We start from the raw sequence: 26,586 nt of genomic DNA, 5'->3' as shown, positions 1-26,586 counted from the left end.
CAGTGTGTGGGCAGCATTGCTGAGACCAGACAGCAGGTCTCTGGGGGCCGAGCTACCTGGGAGGGTGGCCTGGGCAGTTCTGTGTTCCCTTCGCAGGAGGCCACAGGGGCCCTGCCACGAGGATGCCCAGCATGCGGAGCGGTCTGCAAGTTTGCAAAACCAGCTCATGCCCCGCAGCTCCCTTCGCAGCCCCCTTCATTGTGCTGTTTGTTCCTAATCAGTTCTCTCCAGGGAGCGGCTAGAGTGGTGGCCTTTCCCAGCAGGTAGGAAACACATGTCTCTGGCCCCACACTGAGTTCGGGAAGCTCAGACTCCCAGAATAGCACCATAATGGTCCTGCTGAGCACTTGTCTCATGTAGGAATGCTCCAAACGGGGCCCTGTTTATCACCTCCTCTCATTTGTCTCTAAATCCCAGGGGGCAGGTTCTCGGATCTGGATGAGGAGGCTGAGACTCAGAAAGTAACTCACCCACGTCCCCTAAGCCTGGGCACCAGTCAGGCTCTGTGCTTTCTGCTCCACGCCTCCCAACCCCAGCTTCCTGGCGCTCACCACCAGCTGATGGGCTCCGGGCCAGGGATCCTGCCCATTAGACAGGAGAGAAGAGGCAGGAGCATGAGGACCAGGTCAGGGGGGGATGGTGCAGACACAGGGCCGAGAATCAGGGGCTGGAAGGATGAGCTCCAAGTCACGGTGACCGCAGCTTGCTGCCTTCTCTCCACTGCCTACTCTGCACCAGCACAGCAAACACACTTCCAGAAAGCTATTGCAAAGAATCCCTCACAGCACTTCTACTTCAGGCTGTACAAACGGAGGCGCAGAGAGGCTAGTACTCTGCCCCAGGTGACACAGCTCAGGAGTAGCCAAGGGAGCCGCAAGCCCAGATCTGTGCACCGGGGGTAGAGGGTGAAGTATAAATAGATCATCGGGAGGCTACTCTCCATCCACCTCTCAAGTGCCCTCTGGACAAAGGAATCAACAGCTTTTGTTTCATACTATCTTTTATTTTATTTTATTTTATTTTAGGATTTATTGATTGATTTTAGAGAGAGAGAAAGAACAGGGGAGGGGCAAGAGAAAACCTCAAGCAGACCCCTCACTAAGCGCAGAGCCTGACGCAGGGTTGGATCCCTGGACCCTGAGATCATGACAGGAGCCGAAATCAAGAGTCAGATGCCAAACCGACTGTGCCCCCCGGGGGCCCTGTTTCAGACTATTTTTTAAGGATGTTTGCAGAGCAAACCACCCTGAAGAAAGAGCACGTCCCCTCGGTGCCAGAGGACACATTTGTTTCCTGACCAGGGTGACATCTCTCTCAAAGACAAAGGTTGGGCGGGTTTGCCAGCAGCTCCCTTTAAAAGTGTGGGGTTTCCGAAGCATGGGGGTTCCCGGCCGTTCCACAAACCCAGTGTGTGCCTGGCCTCCCCGGGGCTGCTTGGCATCTTCCTTCCGGGCTCGTGTGGTAAGGTGCCCTGGTGAGAACATGAAGCTCATGCCACTGGCTCCGCTATGAGTCATAAAGTCCTTTATCCAGGAGCCTCATGGCTTCTGTCAGCGTCTTTTAAATTATAGCAGGCACACTTGCAAACAGGATGGAATTTCAGATGCTTCACAGCTCTTGACATATCTGTGCTAAGGTTCAAAAAGAGCAGTTGTACACATTCTGGAAGGTAGAAATGGCTAAGTAGCGCTCAGAAAAGAGAGGTCTCTCATCAGCATGAGTCAAAGGTACGGAAAGCAAGATTTGACTCTCCATGGCCACATTCATGGGTGTATCAGGGCTAGATCCAAGGAGGTGATGGATTCTTCTGGAGCATCACATCTTATTTTAAGAAAATGGATTTATGAGAACACTGCCTGACCTAGTGAAGATTCCAGAGGGAATATTCATTTGGGAAACCAGTGGAGAGAAATAGTTAACATTTAGTCCCAAACCAAGAATGATACCAAGGGAGGATACAGGAAGGTGGTTCAGAGTAACAGGTAATGCAGTCTTGTACAAAGTGTACTCTTTGTACAACCATCATCTCATTTCATTCTCCTGCCCGTGCCGTGAGCTAGGTGTTACTGCACCCATTTAACAGACAGAGACCCTGAGGCTCCGAGAAGTTACGGATCTCACTCCCCCTCCAAGTCTCACATGGCGGAGCCAGCCCTGAGACTCGGGCCTCCACCTCATGCGCTCTCCGGGGCCCTGTGCAATCACAGAGGAGGCCACTGTGCAAGCAGGATTAGACTCACTGCCTGGGACCAAGGGGCAGAATTAAAGGGAAGAGGATTTTTGACTCAAGAGAGAACGTTTGCTGTGAGTAATTCCTTTTACTGACACTTAGTAGGAGCGACATGACCAATGTTAAGCCTCAAAGTCTTGAGGTTTATCATAACTTATCACAACTACCCCTATCCCATTGCACAGTGGAGCATGCTGGGACTTGGAGAGAGGAAGTGATTTCCCTGGCTGCACTATTGATTCCAGCCGAAGTCACAGTCTTGCAAGGTGGTGAGTTCCCCGTGGCTGAAGATACCCAGAGGGCCACCTTACAAGGCATGCTTGTGGGGGGGGGGGGGCGGTTCTGAGATTACAGTGGATCTGCCTGGTGATCTGGCCAGGGTCCTACACCAATGCAAACACGGAAGTCAGAACTCACTCTGGGGTTCCCAGACTTGGGGGCTCACTGTCACTTAAGCACCTACTATGGGCCTGGCCCTGACGCTCCAAAGAGGAATAAGGCCCAGCTTGTCCCATTAGCCTCTGAGGGTCTCCTGGACAGAGAGGGGAGGCAGATATATGTGTAAAGGGGCATGAGCTGTAAGGTTTTGGCGTATGGGAGGGTTCAGCTTTAGCCTGCCTGGAGTGAGTGCTCCCCACCAATGCTTCATGACTCTAGCAGCGCTGTCTTTCTTTGGGAGGGGTACTTCATCCCCAGATGGGCTACGGGGGATACTGAGGCCCAGGAGTTAAGAGGGACCAGCCCTCTACTCAAACCCAAGTCCCTCCCATCAGATATAGGCTGTGGGGGTCTTCACCGCTCTGGGCATGACGACCACCTCATCAGTTCCCACCGTGGGACCGTTCAGAGGTTGGAACAAAAGGATGCTTGGAAAACAGGAGTCCAGGCCTGCCCCCCCATGGCAGGCACTCTGGAGGGGGGAAGAGGAGGGAGCTGGGGAGATCACAGACAGGTCGTGGGGTGCGGTGACAGCAGGACTAGGTATTGTCAGTAACTGGGGGCCTCGGGGAAAGAAAGCTGTGATCCAGAACCTGGAAGTGCCTGGCAGAGTGATGCAAGATAGGGTTTTTTTTTTTCCTTTTCTTAAATGTTTTATTTATTTATTTATTTGAGAGAGAGAGAGAGAGAGAGAGAGTTAGAGAGAGAGAGAACCAGCAGGAAGAGAGGGAGAGGGAGGAGACTGCCCACAGAGCAGGGAGCAAGACATGGGGCTCAATCCCAAGACCCCAGGATCGTGATCTGAGCCCAAGGCAGATGCTTAAGCCACTGAGCCACCCAGGCGCCCCAAGACAGTTTTCTACCAGTTTTTCTTGCACTTCTATTGATTCCTAGCTCTCTGGATTCATTGATTAAATATTTACCAGGTCTGGCCCTGGGCTGGAGAGTCATGATCCCAGCATAAAGGAGACAGGAACCCTTGTCCTCAGAGAATGCCAGGATTCCGTGATGCTCTGATGGAGGCAGAGGGGCTGCGGGGTGCGGAGGCGGAGGAGGGGGGGGGAGGACCACTTCCAGAGCCCCGCCCCCAGCTCCTTCAGCCTCCTGACCGCCCCCCCCACCCCACCACCAGCCTCTGGCACCAGCCTGTCTGGGCTCTGTAACAACTCCCTGCAGCCACAGTCCCCTTTGTGCCCATGGGCTCTAGAGAGGGAGGGCGGCTAACAGGGGCGCTGGGCTGTGGGGGGCTGTCTCATAGAACCACACCTGTCCAGGGTGCCCCCGGACACCCGTGTCAGGGCTGCAATCCATCAGCTGTCCCCCAGCTAGTCCCTGGGCCCTGGCTCAGACCCAACCTGGTCTCACCCCTTCCAGCCTGGGTGACTTTGGGCCAGATTCACAGGCTCTCTGAGTCTCAGGAACCCCTGTCTGAAATGGGTGTGTGGCAGTGCTGTCCAGGCACAGAGCCTGGTCCCCCACATGTCCAAGACTCAGCCACACCATCTGCCCCTCTTCCTTCACCCTGCCTCACCCAGCTGCCAGCCTGAGGGTGACGTTCTCTGTGTGATGTGCGCTCACACGATGATGATCAGGGTGACAAAGATGATAGCCCTTTTCTGGCTCCTAGACACTGCCCGACACAGCTTGGGGGGGCCTCTCTGTGGCATGCTGCCTGCAAGCCCACCCTGCCTGATAGATCTGGTTACTGGGACGCACAGTTGGGCCCCAGGAGAACCTCCGCGGAGAGGAAGGGGACTGGCAGGACATCAGAGAGGAGGCAGGAAGTGCAGGCAGAAGGAGCACTGCCAGGCTCCGCGGAGAGGTGGGGGCACAGGGCCCGAGGTCCCCTCCACCAAAGCTGCTGGAAGCCAAGTGTCACTGCATTTCAAATCAGCTCCCCCAGCTCCGTGCTGCGGGGATGGATGAGGGGCCATCACAGGGCCTGGGGAAGACACGCAGGGTCCCAGCCTGGGTGGGCCTGAGGCTGCAGCGGCCTGCTGCCCACCCCTGACTCTCATCCTTCTGGGGACTGAGCCTCCCTGCAGAGCAGGTGCCTGCCGGGAGGCCTCAGGGAACCGACCCCGGCTCACTAAGCCACCTAACCTCTGGCTGCTGGCACACAGGCCTGACACCTGCATCACAACACTGGCCCTTTCGATATCTCAGACGTCGTGGAAGAAATTCGAGGGACAATGGTAGAATGGAAAGGAATTTGTTCAGCCCATGCAGTTTGGCTTTCCACAGTGCAGGAAAGGAAGAAGGTGGGGACATGGTTGTTAAAAACACAGGCTTAAGAAAATTCTGCTTCCAGCCAAGATGGAGTAACAGGGACTGGATCTACCCTTCCAAATGAAAGAACAACAAAAATGTACAAAATACATAAAAATGGTTCTCAAGATATTGGACATCCTGCAGGGAAGAACAGTGACCCGTGAGAGACAGGAAACAAGCCAGGTAATCTCTACAAGTGACTCAGTTGCCTGCCTGGGGAGAATTTCCAGGCTGTGGAGCAGGAAAGGGCAACCCAGACAGAGACCAGTGGGTTCCCGATTGAAAAGATGGGACTGAGAGTCCGGGGAGACCAATGCAGCTGGAGACAATGGAGGGGAGAGAGTTTATGGAGGATCCTGGGGGTCTCTGGAAGGACCCCTCAGATAATTAGGAGAGGACCGATGAGTGCATGTGGGTCAGGGAAGCACTGGAGGTGGGAAGTACCCAAAAGGATGGCAGGGAATAGCGCCTGGCATCCACACAGGCCTGAAAGAGTCCCTGCGTCTACCAGCCACTTGGAAAATCTTGTAATTCACAGAGCCCTGGGTGGAATACCCAGAGCCACCTGCCTCACCAGTGGGTGAGGATGGCTCTTCTGCTAAAGGATGGCTCCAATCCAACCTAACAAACCTTAAAAGCAAGCCCCCAAAGGGTCAAACTGTTTCCAAGTAACATAACTGTATCCCAGAATAGAGCTCAAGAATATTTATAGGAATACAAGACTATCTAGCATCCCAGAAGGTAAAATTCATGTTTGGGATCTAATCAAAAATTACCAGGCATGCAAAAAGCAGCAGGCAAATATGACCCTTAGTGAGGAGAAAGTAGTCAATCAAACTTAAGCAGAACTGAGGCAGATTTAGAACCAGCAGAGGAGGGTGGAGGAGCAGTTGTTGAAACTATTCCACATGCTCAAAAAGCTAAAGCAAACACTGAACATGTAAAGAGAATTGAAGATATTAAAAAAAAAACATAAATTAAGATTCTAGACATAAAGACTACCACGTCTAAGATCAGAAATACACTGCATGGGATTCATAGAGATTAGATGTTCAGGAAAAATACTGGTGAACTTGAAGACATGTCAATAATAATTACCCCGAATGAAACACAAACAAGAAAGAATAAACACCAAGGAGCTGGCATACACATGTAGGTGGCCGAATATATGTGTAAATAGAGTCTCCAAAAAAAGGAGAGGAGGGAACAGAAAAGATATGTAAAGAAATAACAAGGGGCACCTAGGTGGCTCAGTGGTTGAGCATCTGCCTTCGGCTTGGTCATGATCCCGGGGTCTTGGGATCGAGTCCCACATCGGGCTCCCTGCAGGAGCCTGTGTCTCTGCCTCTCTCTCTGGGCCTCTCATGAATTAATAAGTAAAATCTATTAATTTTTTAAAAATACTGTACAATACATTTGAAAGTTGCTAAGAGAATGGATCTTAAAAATTCTCACCATAAGAAAAAAAGAATTGTAACCATGTGAGGTAAGGATACAGTGATCATTTTTGCATAGACACACATATCAAATCACTATATTATATACCTTAAATTTGCACAATGTTATATGTCGACTCAATAAAACTGTGGGGGAAAAAAAACGAAGAACAGCAGAAGTCTTTCCAAAGGTGATAAAAAGTATAAACCCACAGATGTAAAAGCTCCCAAATCCTAAGCACAAGAAACATGAAAAAAAAAAAACTACACTAAACCACGTTATAAGCAAAGTGCCCAAAATCAATAAAGAGAAAACTGTCAAAGCAGCCAAAGGAAAAAAGACATATTATGTTTAGAAGAACAAAATCCGATGGTATCAGATTTCTCAGTGGAAACATTGCAAGCACGAAGATGGTGGAATAGTATCCTCACGGAAAAACAAACTATCAACCTAGAATTCTACGCCCAGTAAAAATTAACTTTCAAAAATGACAGCCCTTCCCCCCCAAAAAAGAAGGCTTTCCCCCCAGACATATAAAAGTTGGAAGAATTCATTGCCAGCATTTCTGCACTAAAAATGTGAAAATCCTTTAGGCAGAATGAAAATAATACATTTGTGATCTACACAGGAGAATAAAGAACACTGGAGATAATAACCCTATGGGAAAACATATATGACTTTATCCTTAGTACTTAAATTGCTTTAAAGGATGATTGACTTTTATCAAAAATAATAATGTAGTGTGCAGTTTATAACATGCAGAAGTGAAACGTGTAACAGTAATAGCACAACAGCTGAGAGAGGGGAGAAGAGAAGGATATTGTTGTAAGGTTCTTACACTATATGTGAAGTGCCATAAAATCGCTTTGTAGACAGGCTGTGATAACTTAATGACATATACCACAAATCCTCAACCACTAATACAGCAGAACAGAGCTAGTAAACCAACAAAGGAGATCATACGGAATACTAAAAATCTCTTAATCTGAAGTAAGGCAGAAAAGGAGGGAAAAGGAAACAAAGAACAGATGGGACCAATAGGCAATTGTGAGATAGTAAATTTAAACCCAACCACAGGGAACCCTGGGTGGCGCAGCGGTTTAGCGCCTGCCTTTGGCCCAGGGCGAGATCCTGGAGACCCGGGATCGAGTCCCACATCGGGCTCCCGGTGCATGGAGCCTGCTTCTCCCTCTGCCTGTGTCTCTGCCCCGCCCCCCCCCCCCCCCCCGTGACTATCATAAATAAATTTAAAAAAATTTAAAAATAAATAAATAAATAAATAAACCCAACCACATTAAAAAAAAAAAGTCACACTAAACATGAACGGCTTAAAGACTAATCAGAAGGCAGAGACTGTGGTATTACATTTAAGAAAACAAGCTGACATGGCACAAAGATCTGGGTTTGAATCCCAGCTGTGTGTGCCCTAAGCCTCAGTTTCCTCATCTGTAAAATTAGATCCTAAAATTGCCTATTCTATGGAGCTGTCAAAAAGGATTTAGTGAGACTCTGCACGATGCACAACACAGGGCCTGCCTGGCACCCCCCTAAGCGGTTGATAAGTGGCAGTTCTGATGGGAAGGCACAAGGGACATCTTGAGGGGACAGAATGAGGAGGGAGTGAAGAGAGGTAGGTCTCCATCACCTTAGAGTAGAAGGAACTGGGGTTCAGATCCTAAGAGCAGGGCTGAGTACACAGCAGCTGCACCATAAACACTTGTGTATTTAATTGGAGACTCGCAATCCACCTCCAGATGCCCCGGTTCTCTTAACTCTGTGACACAGAATTATTGCCAGTCGGATGGAATGTCTTGACTCTTAAAATGCTGTCTAGAAACCCAGTCTACGAAAGGTACCATGGATTTTTATTCTCCCTTGACTGCTCATTACACCTCTGCAAAAATGTAGTGTTATATTCTCTCCCCAAGCAGGTCTAATTAGAATGATAAAATATTTAAATCTTTTAAATGAGAATTTGAAGCACAACAAGACAGGCCCTCTGGTTAAAAACATCTGAGATAATAGACAATTTGTATTTTAATGATAATTCTGGCTTTAAGAAAAAGGAGCAGCCGCTGGCTGGGGAAAAACGTTCTCTAAGTAGCAGATTGCCAGGCTCTCTAGAATTCTGTTTTTCTGGGCGGTGCTGTGTTCCTCTGGGGAGAGAAAATTTCTGCTGGTGTCTTGCAGACTTTCGGAAAAATCCCACAAGCCCATGAATGTAGCTACGTCCATTTTAAGAGAGAACAGAATTGCCTCTCCAACACTACCAGATTCTTTTGTGAATTTTTTCTTCCTCCATGAAAAATGATTATAATGCAAATTAACTGTGAGCCCTGCAAGGTCCAGGGAGAGGGAGGGACAGACGGAGGGTGGCCTGGCAGCAGAAGTAACTCAGCTATGATTAGACCACGCATGCTGTCTTCCAGAAAGACGCGCCCACCATCAACACAACGTTCCAGATGTGACTGTGTCCTCCCACCAAGGAGGCCAAGGTTCTAAAAGCCTAGCTAAGGGGAGAAGTGTGTGTGTGTGCGTGTGTGTGTGTGTGTGCGCTCGCGCCTTCCACTCCTCAAACGCAGGAAGCCCCTCAGATCTCCCCAGCAGGTACTGATCCCCCACCCCATGTCTCCTCACTCCACCCCTCCATAACTCAAGAACTTACTGTCTCACCAGGTTGTAGTCATTAGGCTGAACTATATGAAATTGTCAGGTCGAAGTGACCAAATATCAGCAACTTTTTTTTTTGGTTTCTTTTAGATTTTATTTATTTATTCATGAGAGACAGAGAGAGAGAGAGGCAGAGACACAGGCAGAGGGAGAAGCAGGCTCCATGCAGGGAGCCCAATGCGGGACTCAATCCCGGGTCTCCAGGATCATGCCTTGGGCATGAAGGCAGATGCTCAACCACTGAGCCACCCAGGCGCCCCCAATATCAGCAACTTGATACAGTTCAGCCTAATAAAGTCATGGCCTACCTCCTTAGTAGTAATTTGCTTCTCTCTTGAGCATGGTAGTTCCCAAGGTTTTGTCCAGCTCTACACACACCCCATCGATCTAGAGCGACTGCACGGGCAGCCCCAGGATGACCCCCACCCACACATCTGCCTGCCCAGTTTGGCCCCATGCAATGGCCAGGCCCCAAAGATATCCACTCCTTCCATTCCTCCTGGACGTGCACGCTGCTCCCCACATTGAGAGATGGAATTGGATCCCTTCCACTGAAATTTGAGCTGGCCTTAGGACTTCCTTGACCAAATGACCACAGAGTTACTGATATTCTGGGACTTCAAGGCTTCACAGCTTCTACCTGGGAATGCCCATCCAGGGGGGAGGCAGTGCCACGCAAGAAGACCACCATACTAGCAAGAAACCCCAGCTGCCTGAAGAAACATTTGCAAGACAAAATGCCAAGTGGAGAGAATGGTCAAGTTGAATAGAGCTGCCAGACGTGTGCGCCATGCTGGGACTCTCGACTCCAGGCCCAGCTGCCACTGAGCAGAAAAAAACTGCCCTGCTGAGTCCTTCCCAGATCTGGTCCCACAAAATAGCGAGCAAAATAAATGACTGCTTTAAGCCACTAAGTAACTGAAATAATGAGCAATCAGTAACTGAAACAGCTCACACTGTGGTTGGTTGGCTTACTAAAAATCTTTAATTAGTGGCCCGCATTTAAACAAATCCAGCCTGGGTGTAAAAATCCAAATTTTCAGTTTTCTTGGAAACCCAGAAAACCTCACAGACCTGGGCCTGTGTGTCTGCATGGCACCACAAAGAGCTAGAGCTCAGGGCCGCTGCCCTTTCCAGGTCAGCCCTCTGCTCTCTGGGCCTACATAATGGCGAGGCATCCTTCGCACAGCTCCATTCAAACTTCCAGAAGCCTTCCCTGACCTCTGTGTTAGGTGCCTCCTCTCTCTGCGTTTACGTACACCATGTCACATATCACACGGCAGGCCTGTGGCCCTCTCCTCCCCAGAGCTCCGGGCCTGGCATGCAGGAAACATCTGCTGAGGGACTAGATGGACAGTTCCAAGGGGAAGGTTATTTTGTGCCCATTTCACGGAATGATGAAACTAAGGTGTAGAGAAGTGATCCGTCCGCTGCTTCTCTAAGACCAGGGGCCACTAATATATATAAGAATCAAGATCCTGATTGGGTCTTTGGATGCTACTGTGGGTTGAATTGTGTCTCCTCCAAAAATATGCTTTTGAAGCCCTAACTCCGGATACTTGTGAGCATGACCTCCTTTCAAACTGGTTTCTCTGCAAGTATAATCTAGTTAAAATGAGGTCATTAAAGAGTGGGCCCTAATCCAGTATACCAGTGTCTTTATAAATGAACATAAACATGGGGTGCCTGGGTGGCTCGGTCAGTTGAGCATCTGGCTTCTGCTTGGGTCATGATCTCAGGTCCTGGGATGGAGCCCCACTGCTTAGGGGGAAGTCTGCTTCTCCCTCTCCCTCTGCCCCTCCTCTTGCTCCTGCTCTTTCTCTCAAATAAATAAACAAGCAAAATATTTTTTTTAATGGACATAAACACAACACTCTGTATCCAGGGATTGATGATTTCCTAAAGCTGATTCACGGTGGGGCCCCAGATTTGCCACCCCAACCCCACACTGGGTCTGCTCTGCAAGGTGGTGCGCTCACATGCAGGATGGCCCTGTGGTCGGCGCTCTACTCCTGGCTCCTCTGCTTGTCGGTGGAGCCACCCTGGCTCTCCATTGCTTCCCCATCTGCATGATGGGACTAATAAAGCCACCTGCCTGACTACAGGTCTCCCACCTGTGGCAGGTACGGTCAGGAGGAAGAGAGACCCTCAATCCTGGAGCAGGTCCCCGGGTTATATTATTCTGGGTCTCACTCTTATAAGTTGCTGAACCCATACTCGGGTGACTTCCAGTGACCACATGACTTTTTGTGACCTGACAGGGACCAGAGAGCCAAAGACCTGTTCCATCCTGAGGAGGGGGAAGGAGATAGCCTTCAAGCCTCTACCCTGACCACACACACTGGAATCAACTGGGAAATGATAGAAAATATCGATGTGTGCTTCCAGCTGAGACTCTGATGGGGGCACCTGGGGGCAGGGCAGAGGCAGCAGGTCTTAAAAGCTCCCAGGGGATCCTAATGGCACCAACATCGGGAGCTCCTGGGGTTAGACTAGTCACTGTTCCCTACAGCATGAGACAAACACAAGACCGAGCTCTTGAGCCATACGTGTGCTTGTTCATCATGGCCTTAGAGCCTCCGACTTGAGAGGAGCGCTCCTGGGCCCTCTTCCTGCCCACACAGTACATTCCTTAAATGTTCACTCTCTTGTCTCCTCATGGAGGTCTCAGGGTCTCTGCACATCTCTTATTAACTGTTCAACTCTACGGGGTGTCTGGGGATCCAGGGGCTCTTGCGGAGCGGGGCAGGGGTGTGTCCAGGGTGGAGGAATGGGTGGCTGGGTGCCTCCAGGGCTCAGAGGTGATGTGGGGTCTGTGAGCTGAGTGTTCACATCATCAGTGTCCACAGCCTCTTCCAAACCCCCAACATATAACCCCACGAGCCCACAACAGCGAGGGCATATCTGCATCAGAGCAATGGCCTGATCCCGGGTGTCCACCTTCTCCTTCCATAAAGGGTGTCTTTGTAATGCTTAGCCTTTGAGAGGCAAACCTTTCTGAAAGGCTTATGTTCTCTGAGTCTTTGAAAACTGGAAGCAGGAATCACAGTTCATGAGACTGAGGAGGGAGAGAAGCTTTTGGAGTCACAGGAAGCTGGTTTCATTCAATTAATCAAGCTAATTGATCAAGCAGGTGTGCACTTCCAGCTCCACTCCTGCCTCCTCATGCTTCTGGGCTCCGCTGGGGCTGGGATCTTCCCAAAGTGCTACTTCAGTTATAAACCACTCCCTGCTCCACAACCTGCAACGGCTCCCACTTCCCACTGATTAATATAGACTTCCCACTCAACAGTCAGCACCTCTGTGACTTGGCGCTGGCCCCCGGTCCCAGCTGTCCCATGCCCCTACCTTCCCTCTTCCTGGCAGAGTCTGTGACTACATTCCGGGCCTCCCTCCCTCCTGCCTCTCTGCCTAGAATCCACCAGGGAAGATCTGTCTGTAGTTCTACTCCATCAGACTGAGGTCCTCAAAGTCCTGAGGATGACAGGTGTTCGGGAAGGGGGGGGGTGTGACTCTTTGAACGCACTGTTTCCCTGTTCTTGTCTTTTCACCATACACATCCATCTTGTCTCACCCCCATCCAATGATCTAACAGAAACTTGCTGAAAGCCTACTATGTGCCAAGCGTCTTGGTCCACCCAGCCCTGATAGATTCCCTTTACTGGGCATAGCCTGGCCCATCCCATCCCAGTCCTCTGGAAGCACCCAGAAAGAAAACCTACACCCTATTCCACTTGGTCACCAGCACCCCAGTCCTGGGGCCTGGCACGGAGCTTGGCACAAGGCAGGTACCCAACTTTTGCCGAACAAATAGATGGAGGCATTAACATTTCCCCATTAAAATTGTCCGCTGCTGATGTGCGGGGACAGCAGCTGGGTGACCTGCACCTGGTGGTCACTCCACTCTCATACCACATGGTGAGCACTCCCCACGGCCAAGCACTCAATGCTGCAGATAAAGAGCAAAAGTTCCCACTCTCGTGGTTGATGGGGAGGACAGAGCAACATCAGAAAGCAACGCACCCTGGTGAGACCATTTCCTGGAAGAAGCAGAAGAGGTGACTCATCTTTAGATATGTCCCCCGTCCCTTAGAGCATGTCCTCTCAGGGTGGAGCAGTAAAGGAGGAAACCCCAGCAGCTGTGAAAAACTACCCAGCCCCAGATTTGAAACTCCGTGCTCCTCCTCCTAATAATGGTGTATCCTGGGCAAATTATTTAATCTTTCTGAAGTTTGCTTTCCTGATCTGTAAAAAGAGGAATAACAAACGGGGCCCACATCCTAGACTAGTAAGGATTCACTCTAATAAAGTGTGCAAGTGGCTGGCACACAGCAGGTGCTCAACAGACCTCTGCGTCTCTCCCCCTGTGATGGCAATCATGTTTCTGTTCCTTGCAACTCGCTCGGAACTGGGCATGTAATCAATGCCCAGATATCTGTTGGCAGGAATACAATCACCACACAAAACTTGAGAGTAAACAAAAAAGAGACAGGAAAAAAACAAAAACAAAAACAAAAAGAACCCAAGCTCTGTGCAAGCTCGGACTATATAGATGGTGCAAAGCCCTGTTTATTTTGTCAGGTTACCATAGCAACTGCGGAGGCTCCAGCCAGCCCCGGGGCTAGCAGTGATCAATTTATCTCGTAACCATGGACACAAGCTGTTCAGTGGGATCCAGAGGGGGCAGGCAGAGACAGACGTGTGTGAGCTCCTCTGTCCCCTCCAAATAAATCTGGTGAAGCTGCTCCACTTATCCTGTGGCTAAAGTCACCACGGTCTAAAATGATGCCTGCATGACAGTTTTTTATAAACATGGGCTTAGGAACAGGCGACAGAAAACTAGGCAAAAAAAGACCAGTGTAGCTGACAGAAGCAGAGAACATCTTGGAAAATTAAACAAGTGGCTGCAGAGAGCTGGGATCTGGAGCCACCCTGGGGATCCGGCATCCTTCCATGACTGTTCAGGGACTCGCTGTCCATACAGCCTGGGTTTGGCTACTACTTTTTCAACAGGCTTCCATCGGGGTGAAATTTGGGGGAGGGAAAGGGAAGCGTAGTCTTAAAATCCACTCCCTGGAAAATTAAACAGCAGCAAGTGGGGCTCCTGGCCCACATGCAGGGGATGGAGGGGAACTCCGGTGGCCTTCCTACCTCTGGGCTCCCAACATAATCGACTCAGAAGGTGCAAGATCTGAGTTGATTATGGGGCTCAGACTGGGGCTTTCTTCTCCTAGAGGAAACGTGGCCTTCCCTGGAGCCAGACTGTCCCCGGAGCTGGGCCCCCGGAGAGGCCACAGGCAGCTCCGCAGAGCGCAGAGCGGGTGTCTGTCTGCCTTTGTTCTAGCTCAAGAGCTGAGCCAAGAAACGTAAGGACCACCCAACGCTCCGAACTCCAGGGGGTCCTCCTTCAGCGAGGGCCCAGGGATGAGAGGTCATCTGTGTTTTCCTGCCATCGGCAACCTGTTCTGTGCGAAGGGAAGACTGATGGTCGCGTTGGGCACTGGTGGCTACAGGCTCAGCACAAAGCAAAAAAAAAAAAAGGATAAAAGAATCGCTGCGCTCTGGCGCGCGGCTGGTCACAGAGCGGGTCTCACCTCCTTCCTCCCTCAGGCTGCAGGGGCTGCGGTCTAGGGGACAGTGGGGGGGCGAGGTCTCCCGCGCCTCGGGAAGATGGGGAGTGGACAGCGAGGCAGCCCGCCCAGCCGGGTTTGCACGGATCTGGGCTGCACGGCCTTGGGGGCGTCCTGGGTCCTGCAGGGGACGGCAGGGAGGGGCCGACCCGCACCCCCAGGCCCCTGGCGCTCTGGGAACGGGTGCACCCGGGGCGCTCGGGGCGCACGGCCCGCCCCACCCCCGGGCGCCGCGCTCGTCCGCCTCCCGGTCGGGGATGCCCGGCTCCGGACAAAGGACAGGGGACGTGGAAGCCCCGCGGCGCCACCGCCCGGCTGGAAACCTCCGGCGAGCCCGTGGCCCCGAACCTCCCCAAACTTCGCAGCCCAGGGCGCGCGGGGAGGGCGCCCCGTTACCTGCGCGGCCATAAAGGACAGATCCATGGTGTCGCCGCTGCCGCCCGCGCGCGGGTCCTCGCTGCTGCACCTGCTGCACCTGCTGCACCTGCTCCTGCTCCTGCGGGTGCAGCTGCCGGCACAGCCGGCCCCGGACCCCGCGGCGCCGCCGACCTCAGCTCAGCAGCCCCGGGTGGCGGCTTCGCGGGCTCGGCGCGCTCGGCTCCAGACCCGGACCCCGCAGAGGCGGGGGGCGGGGCGGGGCGGGGCTCGGGGCCCCCACGTGACCACCCCAGCCCCACCCCGAGGGCGGGGCCCGCCGGAACCCCTGCGCGCTCCGGCTCCCCTCCAGCACCCGGGCCCCGAGTGGGGAAATTGAGGCCGGGGGTCACCCGGCCGGGGTGGGGGAGCGGGAGCCCTCCTGGACCTCCGGCACAAGGCGGATGGCGCCGCGTGGGGCTGGTCTGCCTTGCTCCCAGGCTTGGGGATCAGGGTCAGGGACCAGCCTCCTGGTGTCCTTCCGGCCCTGGAATGGGGCAAAAAAGGAGGTTTAAAGGCGAGCTCGGCTTGTTCTGCATTGCCTTGCCTTGCCTCACTTTCCCGAGCAGAGATTCTAGGTTCCCTAAGAGTAGTGAGAGCAGACAGCTGCTAGCATTGCTCCTCACCAAACCCGGGGTCTGGGGCGGGGGCGAGACCTGCACCGGGTGGACCTCGCACCCCTGCATCCTCGCGCCTGGGTGGAGACTGTGCTCCTGGCGGGGGAGGGGCGGGGAGGCATCCCCGGACATCTCACCTGGCAGTTGCTCCGCAGACCTGAGGTTTGTGCACTTACCCGCATGGCAGGCCTGGACTTGCTTGGGGGTTGCACCCTGACCTCTCCAGTACTCAGCTCTGAAAACAGGACAGGAGCTGGGAGGGTGACAGACAGACGTCTGCCTCTTTGCTTGTTTTGGTTTTATTTTTTGAAACCCAACCCCCCCCCCCCCAACACCTTGTAGTCAATACCTATATCAGACTGTATGTCCTTAGACAAGGATCTTCTCTGAGTCCCAGTTCCCTCATGCACCCCAATTTCTGAGTCCATTCTTCTTTAAAAATATTTCATTTATTTGAGAGAGATTGAGAGCAAGAGAGATCACAAAGGCAGAGGGAGAAGCAGACTCCCTGCTGAGCAGGAAGCCTGAGGCTGGGTTCAATCCCAGAACCCTGAGATGAGACCATGATCTGAGCCTAAAGCAGCAGCTTAACCCACTGAGCCACCCAGGTGCCCCCTGAGTCCATTTTTATTTTATTTATTTTTATTTTTATTTTTTTTCATTTTTAATGCCTATTATGTCCTGACCCAGAACCAAACTATTTAACCACAATGCCCTTGAGGAGAGGAAACATTCTCAGGTTGCCACACTCAGAGTAACAAGAAGGAACAGAGGATTTAAAAGGTTATCAACAACAGCTTGAATGGAGGTATTTAAATCACTCCATTGATGCATAATTTATGTAAATGTACCTATATACACCCTTGTAACCAGAACTATAATCAAGATGTAGAACATTCCACTCACCCCAAAAATTCCCTCTTGTTTCCCTTGTAGTCAACCTCTATCACCCACCTCCAGCCTCAGATAAGATAGGCCATTCTTATCTATCACTAGAGATAAGATTTGTCTTTTCTAGATTTCTATATAGATGGACTCATACAGTTGTATTTTTTCCTTGTCTGACTTCCTTCTTTCAGCGTGAGGTTTTCGAGAGTCATCCGTGGTGTGGCACATACAGGTAGTTACATTTTGATTGCTGAGTAAGGTTGCTGTGTGGGGATGGACCACTCTTGTTTGTAGCTTTTCTTCTGCTGATGGACCCTTGAGTTGTTTCCAAGCTTTTGGCCATCAAGACAGAAGTGTTGAACGTTCGAGATGCCTAGGTGGCTCGGCGGTTGAGCGTCTGCCTTTGGCTCAGAGAGTAATCTCGGAGTCCTGAGATCGAATCCCACATCAGGCTTCCAGAATGGAGCCTGCTTCTCTCTCTGCCTATGTCTCTGTCTCTCGTTCTCTCTGTGTCTCTCATGAATAAATAAAATCTTTAAAAACAATGTTGGACATTGGGGTACAGGTCTTGGTGTAGACATCTTGTTTCCATTTTCAGATTGGAGAGGCTTCCTTGTGTGTTTGTAACGGACTGCCAAATTGTCTTACAAATTGCTCATACATTTCGCATTCCCACCAACAGTGTGTGAGAATTCAGTTGCTTCACGTTCTTACCAACACTTGGCATTGTTGTTAACGGAGCCGTTCTGGTGGGTGTAGAGTAGTGCTTCATTATGGTTTAAATTTGCATTTTCCTGATTGATGATCTCAAACATCATTTTCACTTGCTCACTCTTGGATATTTGTCTCTTTTCTTTTGCAAAGGGTCTGTTCTACTCTTTTATACACTGAAAAAAAAATTAGATCAATTGTCCTTTTTTACTATGGAGTTGTAGGAGCTCCTTACATGTTTTGGAAACAAGTTCTAGGTCAGATATATATACTGCACACAGTCTCTCTGGGCCTCTGGCATTTTTCATTTTCTTAATGGAATTTTGTCAAAGAAAAGTTCTTAGTTTTGATCAAATCCAGTTGGTTTTTTTTTTCTCTTTTATGGTCCATGCGTTTTGTGGCCTAAGCAATCTTGGCCTACCCCAAGGTCATGAAGATTTTCTTTGTGTTTTCCTCCTAAAGTCTCAAAGTTCCTGCTTTTATGTTCAGGTCTCTGATCTATTTTTGCTTTTATATGTGGTATGAAGGAAAGCATAAAGTTCTTTTTCTTTTTTCCTTTCCCAAATGAGTGTCTGATTGTGCCAACACTGTTAGTTGTTATGGCTACCTTTCCTCCACTGAGTTACAGGGGGTGAACCAGGACTAGATTTAAGACACAGACTTTAAGGTGGCACTCACTCTCAGGTGCCAATTCTGCACTTACATGACCCTGGGAGTGAGTATCTCCTTAAATTTTGATTTCCAAGCACTTTGTTCACCTCCTCCCATGGACTAGTAAGCACCTCACAAGCAGATGTGCATGTCGGAAATACCACTCTGTGGCTTTTCCTTGGCCACTTCATCCAAGCGTGTGATGATCCAGGGAGGACACCAGACCTCTGCCCTGAGCTCCAGATGGGCACATCCATCTGTCTACTCAGCAACTTCTGCTGGATGGCTAATGGCATCTCAAATTTAACCTGGCCAGCACTGAGCTCTGATTTCCCCCTTCTGTCTGGTTCTATCACATGCAGATAATGACATTTCCCAAGTCCTCCAAGAATAATTCAGCATATTGTACACTGCACAAGGGTGCCTGGCAGACAGGCAAGTGGGGGTTAAAATTCAGCCATGCTCCTCTTGCAGAATTTTGTGTGTGTGGACAAAGGGCTATGTCTACCCAGAAAGCTGAGTATCTTTGCTCTTTTCCCCAGAGCCCTCATAAGGGCCAGTAGATCCAGTCGTCTTCTTCTTCTTCTTCTTCTTCTTCTTCTTCTTCTTCTTCTTCTTCAAGATTTTATTTATTCATAGAGACAGAGAGAGGGAGAGAGAGAGAGGCAGAGACACAGGCAGAGGGAGAAGCAGGCTCCATGCAGGGAACTCAATCCCAGGTCTCTAGGATCACACCCCAAGCTACAGCTAAACTGCTGAGCCACCGGGGCTGCCCAGATCCAGTCTTCTGACTCCTTTATACCCCACTAACCCTCTCATTCACTGTGATTCCCTACAGGGACACAGTCATTGCTCTTCATTCTGCTTTCGGCCGGCTGTCTTTCTCCAGATATTCCTTTGATGGTTCAGGTTTCTTTCTTTCTTTCGTTTTTTTTTTTTTTTTAAAGATTTTATTCGTTTATTCATGAGAGACACACACAGAGAGAGAAGCAGAGACATAGGCAGAGGGAGAAGCAGCTTCCCCTCAAGGAGCCCCATGCGGGACTCCATTCCGGACCCCAGGATCAGGACCAGAGCCAAAGGCAGACACTCAACCCCTAAGCCATCCAGGCGTCCCTGATGGTTCAGGTTTCAGTTCAAAAGCTACTTCCTCCAGGCCTTCCCTTACCTTAAGTAATCTATCCTTAAAAAAAAAACAAAAAAACAAAAACAGAAAAACCTTATTTTTTTTCATAGCATTTTTCCATTTTTTAAATTTATGTACTTGTTGGAGGAGCAATTTGCCAGGGCCCTGAGCATCCCCAGTTTTAAGTCGCCTGCATGCTCTGGGTCCTGGCAGCTTGGAATGGGGATAGAGGAAGTAGATGTATCTATGCATGGTCTACTTAGAGGATTTGGGTCCTGGGAACAGTCTCCAGACTGCCCTTCTGCCGAGTACTGGTGTAGAATCCATGTTTGCAGAGACTTGGGGATCCTGTGAGGGGAAACATTCCATTCCTGGAATGACTTTCAGCCTGAAGGCCACAGCAGGGGAGCCCAACCCCAACATTTCGCCTCATCTGAGACCTAGATAAAGAGAGCACAGGGCCACAGTGACCCTTGAGGGCATGCCCTCCTTTCCTGGGAGGTCCTTGAAAGGGTTTAAGAATTCATGAGCTTCTCACTGAGTGACTTGATCAATTATTCAAGGCACATCACAGGGGCAGAGATGGCCTAGGACCCACCCTTCCTGCAGCGGACAGAGAAAATCCAGCAGCGGTGGAGGCAGCAAAGTGCACAGGAAATCCTGCTGTCCTTTGAGACCTGTCTCTACTCTCCCTCCTCTGTCGACCTTTGCTGCAAGACACATTTTTTTTTTTTCTGACCATTCGAATGCCGCAGGGTGATCATTTCAAAAAGTGATCCCACCAGTGTCTGGATTATCAGGCAGGTGCCCCCTGAATCTCATTCTCTGGAAGGGGGCATGCATTTGAGATTATACATGCTTCCTGAATGACTCTGATGCCGGCTCATCTTCCTTTAACCAAAATTAAGCCTTTTCTTCCCCAGCCCTCCCCAAGACTCTGTGTAATCAATTGCAATTCAGTGCTGTTCCATTTACCAGGTGTTTTCTGAGCACCGACACTACACTAGGCATAGAATCTCACATACATTGCTTCCAAAGCTCAGAAAACACAGCCTCAGAGATGTTAAGAAACTCACTCAGGTGGCTCAGCAAATATGGGCCAAGCCAGGATTTGAACCCAGATCTAGCTGATTGCAGAGTCCACATGCCTTCTGTGCTATGGTTCCTGCCTATCAAGGACCTATATTTTTAGTTAGACCAGTGAGAAAACAAATTATCACAAAGTGTTGAAGAATTCATTCATTCATTTCTTTACTAAATATCCCATTTATCCATTCAGTATGCATTCCCGGAGCACCTGCTGTGTGCCAGGCACTGTGTGCCTCAAACACATGAAGACAGTGGAGCAGAGCTTCCACAGCAATGACAGGGAGCTGCAGTAGGGTCCGAAGCCCCCTGTTTAGGGAGGCTGGAGAGTCAGGTTTACATCTGCCTGTATGTAGATGGCTCTGCCACCTGCCAGCTGGAAGCCATCGGGCAAGCTACCTAACCTTTCCTGATCCAGGGCTTATTCATCCCTAAAAATAGAAGATTGAATGAGATGGTGGGAAGAGGGGCTAGCACTGTACCTGGCACATAGTAGGTGTACTGTCAATGGAAGGAGAGATGGAAGCTTAGTTTAAAGTTCACATGCGGTACCTGGCTGGCTCAGTCCAAGGAACATGTAACTTTGATCTCGGAGTTGTGACTTCCAGTCCCACATTGGGTGTACAGATCACTTAAATAATAAAACTTAAAAAAAAAATGTTCATGGGGGGGGATAGGAAAGGTGTTAGTTTTATATGGAGGTTGCTCATTTGCTTGTTTATTCTAGTTTAAACATCGGTTCTGCTAGAACAAGTCCACTGAGGATTACAGAACAAGAGATAGGATGATTTCTTATTTATTCAAGAAACTCACCAGCACCTGGCAAATACCTGGCTTAAATGAAGTGCCCTGGGAACATTTCCTAAATGAACAAACTAATGAGCTAATAAGCATTTATGGTTGACTAAACAAATAGATGAAATTAAGTAGGGCAATATGGGAAATGGAAGGTCTCCCTCCAGCCCCCAACTCTTCCCCACCCCTACCCCATGGACTTACCTACTTTCCTTTGCTGGTGCACACACATCAGGGCTGATATTTAAAATAAGTGAATGCCAGATGCTAGAAGCTCACCTGTTGGAGGCATTGTTTCTTCTTTGGTGCAGGCTTCCACAAGATGGGAACAGGACTCCTGGGCCATTGCCATGCCCACATCTCCTAGCACTGTTTCATATTATGAGGGCAGAGAGACCCTCATACCCTCATAATGAATCATTTATTCACTCCAAAACAATGATGAAGCTCCTACCGAGAGCCAGGCACTGTGCCAGGCTCTCTGGCAGGTGAATACATCCTCACTACGTTCTAGTTCCACAGGAGGGAGATGTACCCGGTTGATAAATGAGGATGACTGTCACCCAGCATTAACACAGTACAGACCTGCACTGTCCAGTACAGTAGCCACTGGCCACATGTGGCTACTGAGCCCTCGAAATATGGGCAGTAAGCACAGCAATCAGACAAGAAAAGTAAGATAAAGAAAAAGTTAAACTGGCCTTCTTTGCAGATGACCTAATACTGTACATCAAAAACCCTAAAGACTCCCCCCAAAAACTATTAGAAGTAATAAATGAGTTCAATGGAGTTTCAGGATGCAGAATTAATACCCAGAGATAGTTATGTTTCTACACACTATTAACGAAATAGTAGAAAGAGAAATTTAAAAAGCGATCTCGTTTACAATTGCACCAAAAAGAATAACATACCTAGGAATTAACTTCACTAAGGAGGTGAAACACTTGTACTCTGAGAACTATAAAGCACTGATGAAAGAAATTGAAGAGGACATAAACCAGTGGTCATGGATTGGAAGAATGAGTATTGTTAAAATGTCCATACCAACCAAGGCAATCTACAGGTTTAATGTAATCCCTATCAAAATACCAATAGCATTTTTCACAGAACTAGAACAAATAATACTAAAATTTGTACAGAACTCCAAAAGACCTCAAATAGCCAAAGCAATCTTGAGAAAGAAGAACAAAGCTTGAGGTATCACAATTCCAGGTATCATAATCAAAACAGTATGGTTCTGACACAGAAATAGACACATAGATTAGAGGAATAGAAAGCAGAGCTGAGAAAGAAACTGGAAATTATATGGCCAATTAATCTTCAACAAAAGAGGCAAGAACATGCAATGGGGGAAAACACAGTCTCTTCAATAAATGACGTTGGGAAAAAATGGACAACAATGTGCTAAAGAATGGAACTGGGCTACTTTCTTATATCATATACAAAATTAGTTCAAAAAAGATTAAAGACCTAAATGTGAGACCTGAAACCCCAAACTCCTAGAAGAAAACATAGTAATTTCTCTGCCATCAACTATAGCAACATTTTTCTAAATACGTCTCCTAGGGCCAGGGAGACAAAAGCAAAAATAAACTCGGGATCCCTGGGTGGCGCAGCGGTTTGGCGCCTGCCTTTGGCCCAGGGCGCGATCCTGGAGACCCAGGATCGAATCCCACGTCAGGCTCCCGGTGCATGGAGCCTGCTTCTCCCTCTGCCTATGTCTCTGCCTCTCTCTCTCTCTCTCTCTCTCTCTCTGTATGACTATCATAAATAAAAAAAAAGTTAAAAAAAAAAAAACTCTTAGGACTACTTCAAAATAAAATGCTTCTGCACAGTGAAGGGAACCATCTGCAAAATGAAAAAGCAGCCTACTGAATGGGAAAAGATATTTGCAAATGATATAAATGATAAGAGGATAATATCCAAAATACATAAAGAACTTACACAACTCAATGCTAATAAATCAATCTGATTAAAAATGGGCAGAGGACCTGAAGAACATCTTTCCAAAGGAGACATACAGATGGCCAACAGACACATGAAAACATGCTCAATACCACTAATCATCAGGGAAATACAAATCAAACCTACAGTGAAATATCACTTTGCACCTGTCAGAATGACAAGACAAGAAATAACAAGCTTTGGCAAGGATGTGGGGAAAAAAGAACCCTTGTGCACTGTTGGTGGGAATGGAAATGATGCAACCACTGTGGAAAACAGTGTGGAGGTTCCTCAAAAAATTAAAAATAGAAATACCATACAATCCAGTAATTCGACTACTGGGATTTACCCAAAGAAAATGAGAATACTGATTTGAAAAGATATATGCCCCTTTGTGTTTATTGCAGCATTATTTACAAATGCCAAGATATGGAACCAAACCAAGTATCCACTGATAGATGAATGGATAAAGAAGATGTGATGTATATACACCACGGGAGATTACTCAGCCATAAAAAAGAATGAGATCTTGCCATTTGTGACAACATGAATGGACTTTTTTTTTTTAAGATTTTATTTATTTATTCATAAGAAGCACAGAGAGAGAGAGGCAGGGACACAGGCAGAGGGAGAAGCAGGCTCCATGCAGGGAGGCCGATGTGGGACTCGATCCTGGGTCTCCAGGACCACATCCTGGGCCGAAGGCGGCTCTAAACCGCTGAGCCCCCTGGGCTGCCCAACATGAATGGACTTAAAGAGCATTCTGCTAATGAAATAAGTCAGACTGAGAAAGACAAAGACCATACGATTTCACGTATATGTGGGATCTAAAAATCAAATCCGGTGAATAAACAAAGAGCAGAATCAGATGTATAAAATATAGAGAACAAATCGATGGTTGCCAGAGATGATGGGCAAAATGGGTGAAGGGGGGATGGGAGATGCAGGCTTCCAGTTAGGGAATCAGTAAGTCATGGGAGTGAAAGGCACAGCACAGGGAACATAGTCAGGGATATTGTCATTAGTGTTGTGTGGTGACAGATGGCAGCTACAGCTGTAGCAAACATAGCATCACATATAGAGATGTTGAGTCACCATGTTGCATACCTGAAACGAATGTAACATTGTGTGTCAAGCGTACTCAAAAGAAAAGAGAAAGAAAAAGAAATGCGGCAAGTCGGATTTGAGATAGGAGTGCAAAATACACACAGGATTTTGGAGACTTCGTATAAAAAAAGTAATGATTTTCAATATTGATTGCATGTTGAAATGACAATACTTTGGATACACTGGGCCAAATAAAATGTATGATTAAAATTGATCCCACCTGTTTTCTTTTTTTTTTTTTAATTTTTTATTGGTGTTCAATTTACTAACATACAGAATAACCCCCAGTGCCCGTCACCCATTCACTCCCACCCCCCGCCCTCCTCCCCTTCTACCACCCCTAGTTCGTTTCCCAGAGTTAGGAGTCTTTATGTTCTGTCTCCCTTTCTGATATTGCCCATGCATTTCTTCTCCCTTCCCTTATATTCCCTTTCACTATTATTTATATTCCCCAAATGAATGAGAACATATAATGTTTGTCCTTCTCCGACCACCTGTTTTCTTTTTGCCTGTTTAAAACATGGCTGCTAAAAGAAATAAAAAATAAATAAATAAATAAAACATGGCTGCTAGAAAAATTCAAGTTGTGTATGTATGTACCTTGCATTCTATTTCTTTTTTTATATACATTTATTTTTTATTGGACTTTAATTTGCCAACATATAGCATATCACCCAGTGCTCATCCCATCAAGTGCCCCTCACTCCAGTGCCCATCACCCAGTACCCCCAACCCCTGCCCACCTCCCCTTCCACCAACCCTAGTTCGTTTCCCAGAGTTAGGAGTCTCTCATGTTCTGTCTCCCTTTCTGATATTTCCCACTTATTTTTTCTCCTTTCCCCTTTATTCCCTTTCACTATTTTTTATATTCCCCAAATGAACTTGCATTCTATTTCTGTTGAGGAGTCCTGGCCAGAGCTGCTGTGGCACTGGGGTGGGGTGCAGGAGGGTGGAGGGGTCTGGGCCAGCTCTGTGGCCTTCAGGGATGGGCTGGATGAGCAAACAGAAGAACAGACAAGGGGGGGTCCAACCCCGGGGGCAATTTTAACCATAGTAAGTCCCCAGCTTCCCAAGTAAACCAAACAGAGAGGCATTTCAAATCCAGCCTTGCTTCTTGCGCTGTCTGGGGAAGGCAGCCACCTGCCCCACCCTGACTTCTCAGGCGGGGACGGGGTCCTCCCCGGGGAGCTGGGACGGAATGCTTACTCAGAAATCCTAGCACCCTGCCTGGGTCTCTCACACACAGAGAGAGGGAAGGGTCTCCCTCTCTCCTTTCTTGCCAGGCCACTGCCACTTGCTTCTCTCCATAGGAAACTTCCACAGCACCAGGCACCGCCTCCAGAAGGTAATTGCTGTTTCTGCTTCCTTTGTTGGCTGTGCCTCTAGAGTCTGATGAACTGATTTTAATTAAAGCGCTGATTGCATCGGGAGGAAATGGTGGGGGACGCGCGGGTCTGCTGGGGAGGGTGGCAGGCCTGTGACGCCACCCGAGGACGCTTCTTCCTCCAGCTCGGCCTGCCCGGGCAGCTGCTTCCCATCCTCTCCCATTAAGTCACAAGGACGATGATGATAGTAATCATGCTGTCACCAGGCTGCTCCCATTTTTCCGCACATCTCTTTCCCAAGCTCCTTTGTGTCCACTTCTTGGCCACTCCAGGCAGCAGCCCTGCCAGGATGAGGTGTCTGCGTGTGGGAGGCACCGTTCAGGGAGCGGAAGCAACTTCCCCCAAAGTCTTGAGCTGATGAGCAGAGGGGCAGGACTTGAACACAGCATCTGGCTTGGTGATTTGTTCACTGCCCCCCCTTCATATCCCTACTCCCTGGGGAATAAGAGGGGTCCCCAGGGGACTTCCAGGCTCAGAGCCCAGCCACATTTGGCCTCTGCCTCTATCTAGACAGCTATGATCTCTGGGAGCCTCGATTCCTCCATTGTGTCAAATTGAGCTAATATCACCAACCCCACAGGACAGCGGGAACTTCATAGAAATCAACACCTCTATGGGACAGAGCCCGGCATATGCTCTCGCGTGGCTTCTTGTGACACCTTGGGTCTGCCCCTGCAGTCCTCAGATTCCTCTTTCGAATTTCCCTCTGACTCCTCTGCTCTGGTCCTGCTCAACTGTTATGACAAATCCAGACAAGACCTGTTCCTTCTCTCTCCAAACCTTTGTCCTGCTCCCTTCTGCCTGGAACCTGTTCCTCCCTCCCATCCCTGCCCCTCCTGCCTACATCCTGCTCATCCCTCATGGCTCCATGCAGACACCCTCTCCTCCAGGAATCATCTGGGGAACAGGTGGTGCCTGGTTTCTGTGCCCACGCTCATCAGAGCGCTCGCTGCCCACCCCATGGCCTCCCACTCCGTGAAAGTTCCTGGAAGGTACACACCTGGCGTCCTCACTTCTGGGTCCTCTGGAGCTGTCTCCCAGACCTGAGATAACAAGAGGACTCTGGGACCAGGCCTGGCTTGGATGTTATGGATTAAATTGTGTTCCCCCCGCCCCCACACACACACACCCAAATATGTTGAAGTCCTAATTTCCAGGAGCTGTGAAAGTGCCCTTACTTAAAAGA

General features: G+C 49.1%; 1 protein-coding gene across 1 annotated transcript in view; it reads right to left on the bottom strand.

Moving 5' to 3' along the window:
• Nucleotides 1-15,304, bottom strand: part of C9H14orf132 (chromosome 9 C14orf132 homolog) — a 47,720-nt gene extending 32,416 nt beyond the window's left edge. Inside the window, exon 1 of the mRNA XM_077910487.1 lies at nucleotides 15,073-15,304. Within this exon, the coding sequence (XP_077766613.1) occupies nucleotides 15,073-15,099 (27 nt within the window). The 5' untranslated portion in view covers nucleotides 15,100-15,304. The remainder of the gene's footprint in view (nucleotides 1-15,072) is intronic.
• Nucleotides 15,305-26,586: the final 11,282 nt, after the last annotated feature.

The sequence above is a fragment of the Canis aureus genome, chromosome 9 (assembly GCF_053574225.1).
Source record: "Canis aureus isolate CA01 chromosome 9, VMU_Caureus_v.1.0, whole genome shotgun sequence".
NCBI lineage: Eukaryota > Metazoa > Chordata > Mammalia > Carnivora > Canidae > Canis > Canis aureus.
Note: the sequence above shows the minus strand (reverse complement) of the source record. Positions and strands in the feature narration are given on the sequence as shown.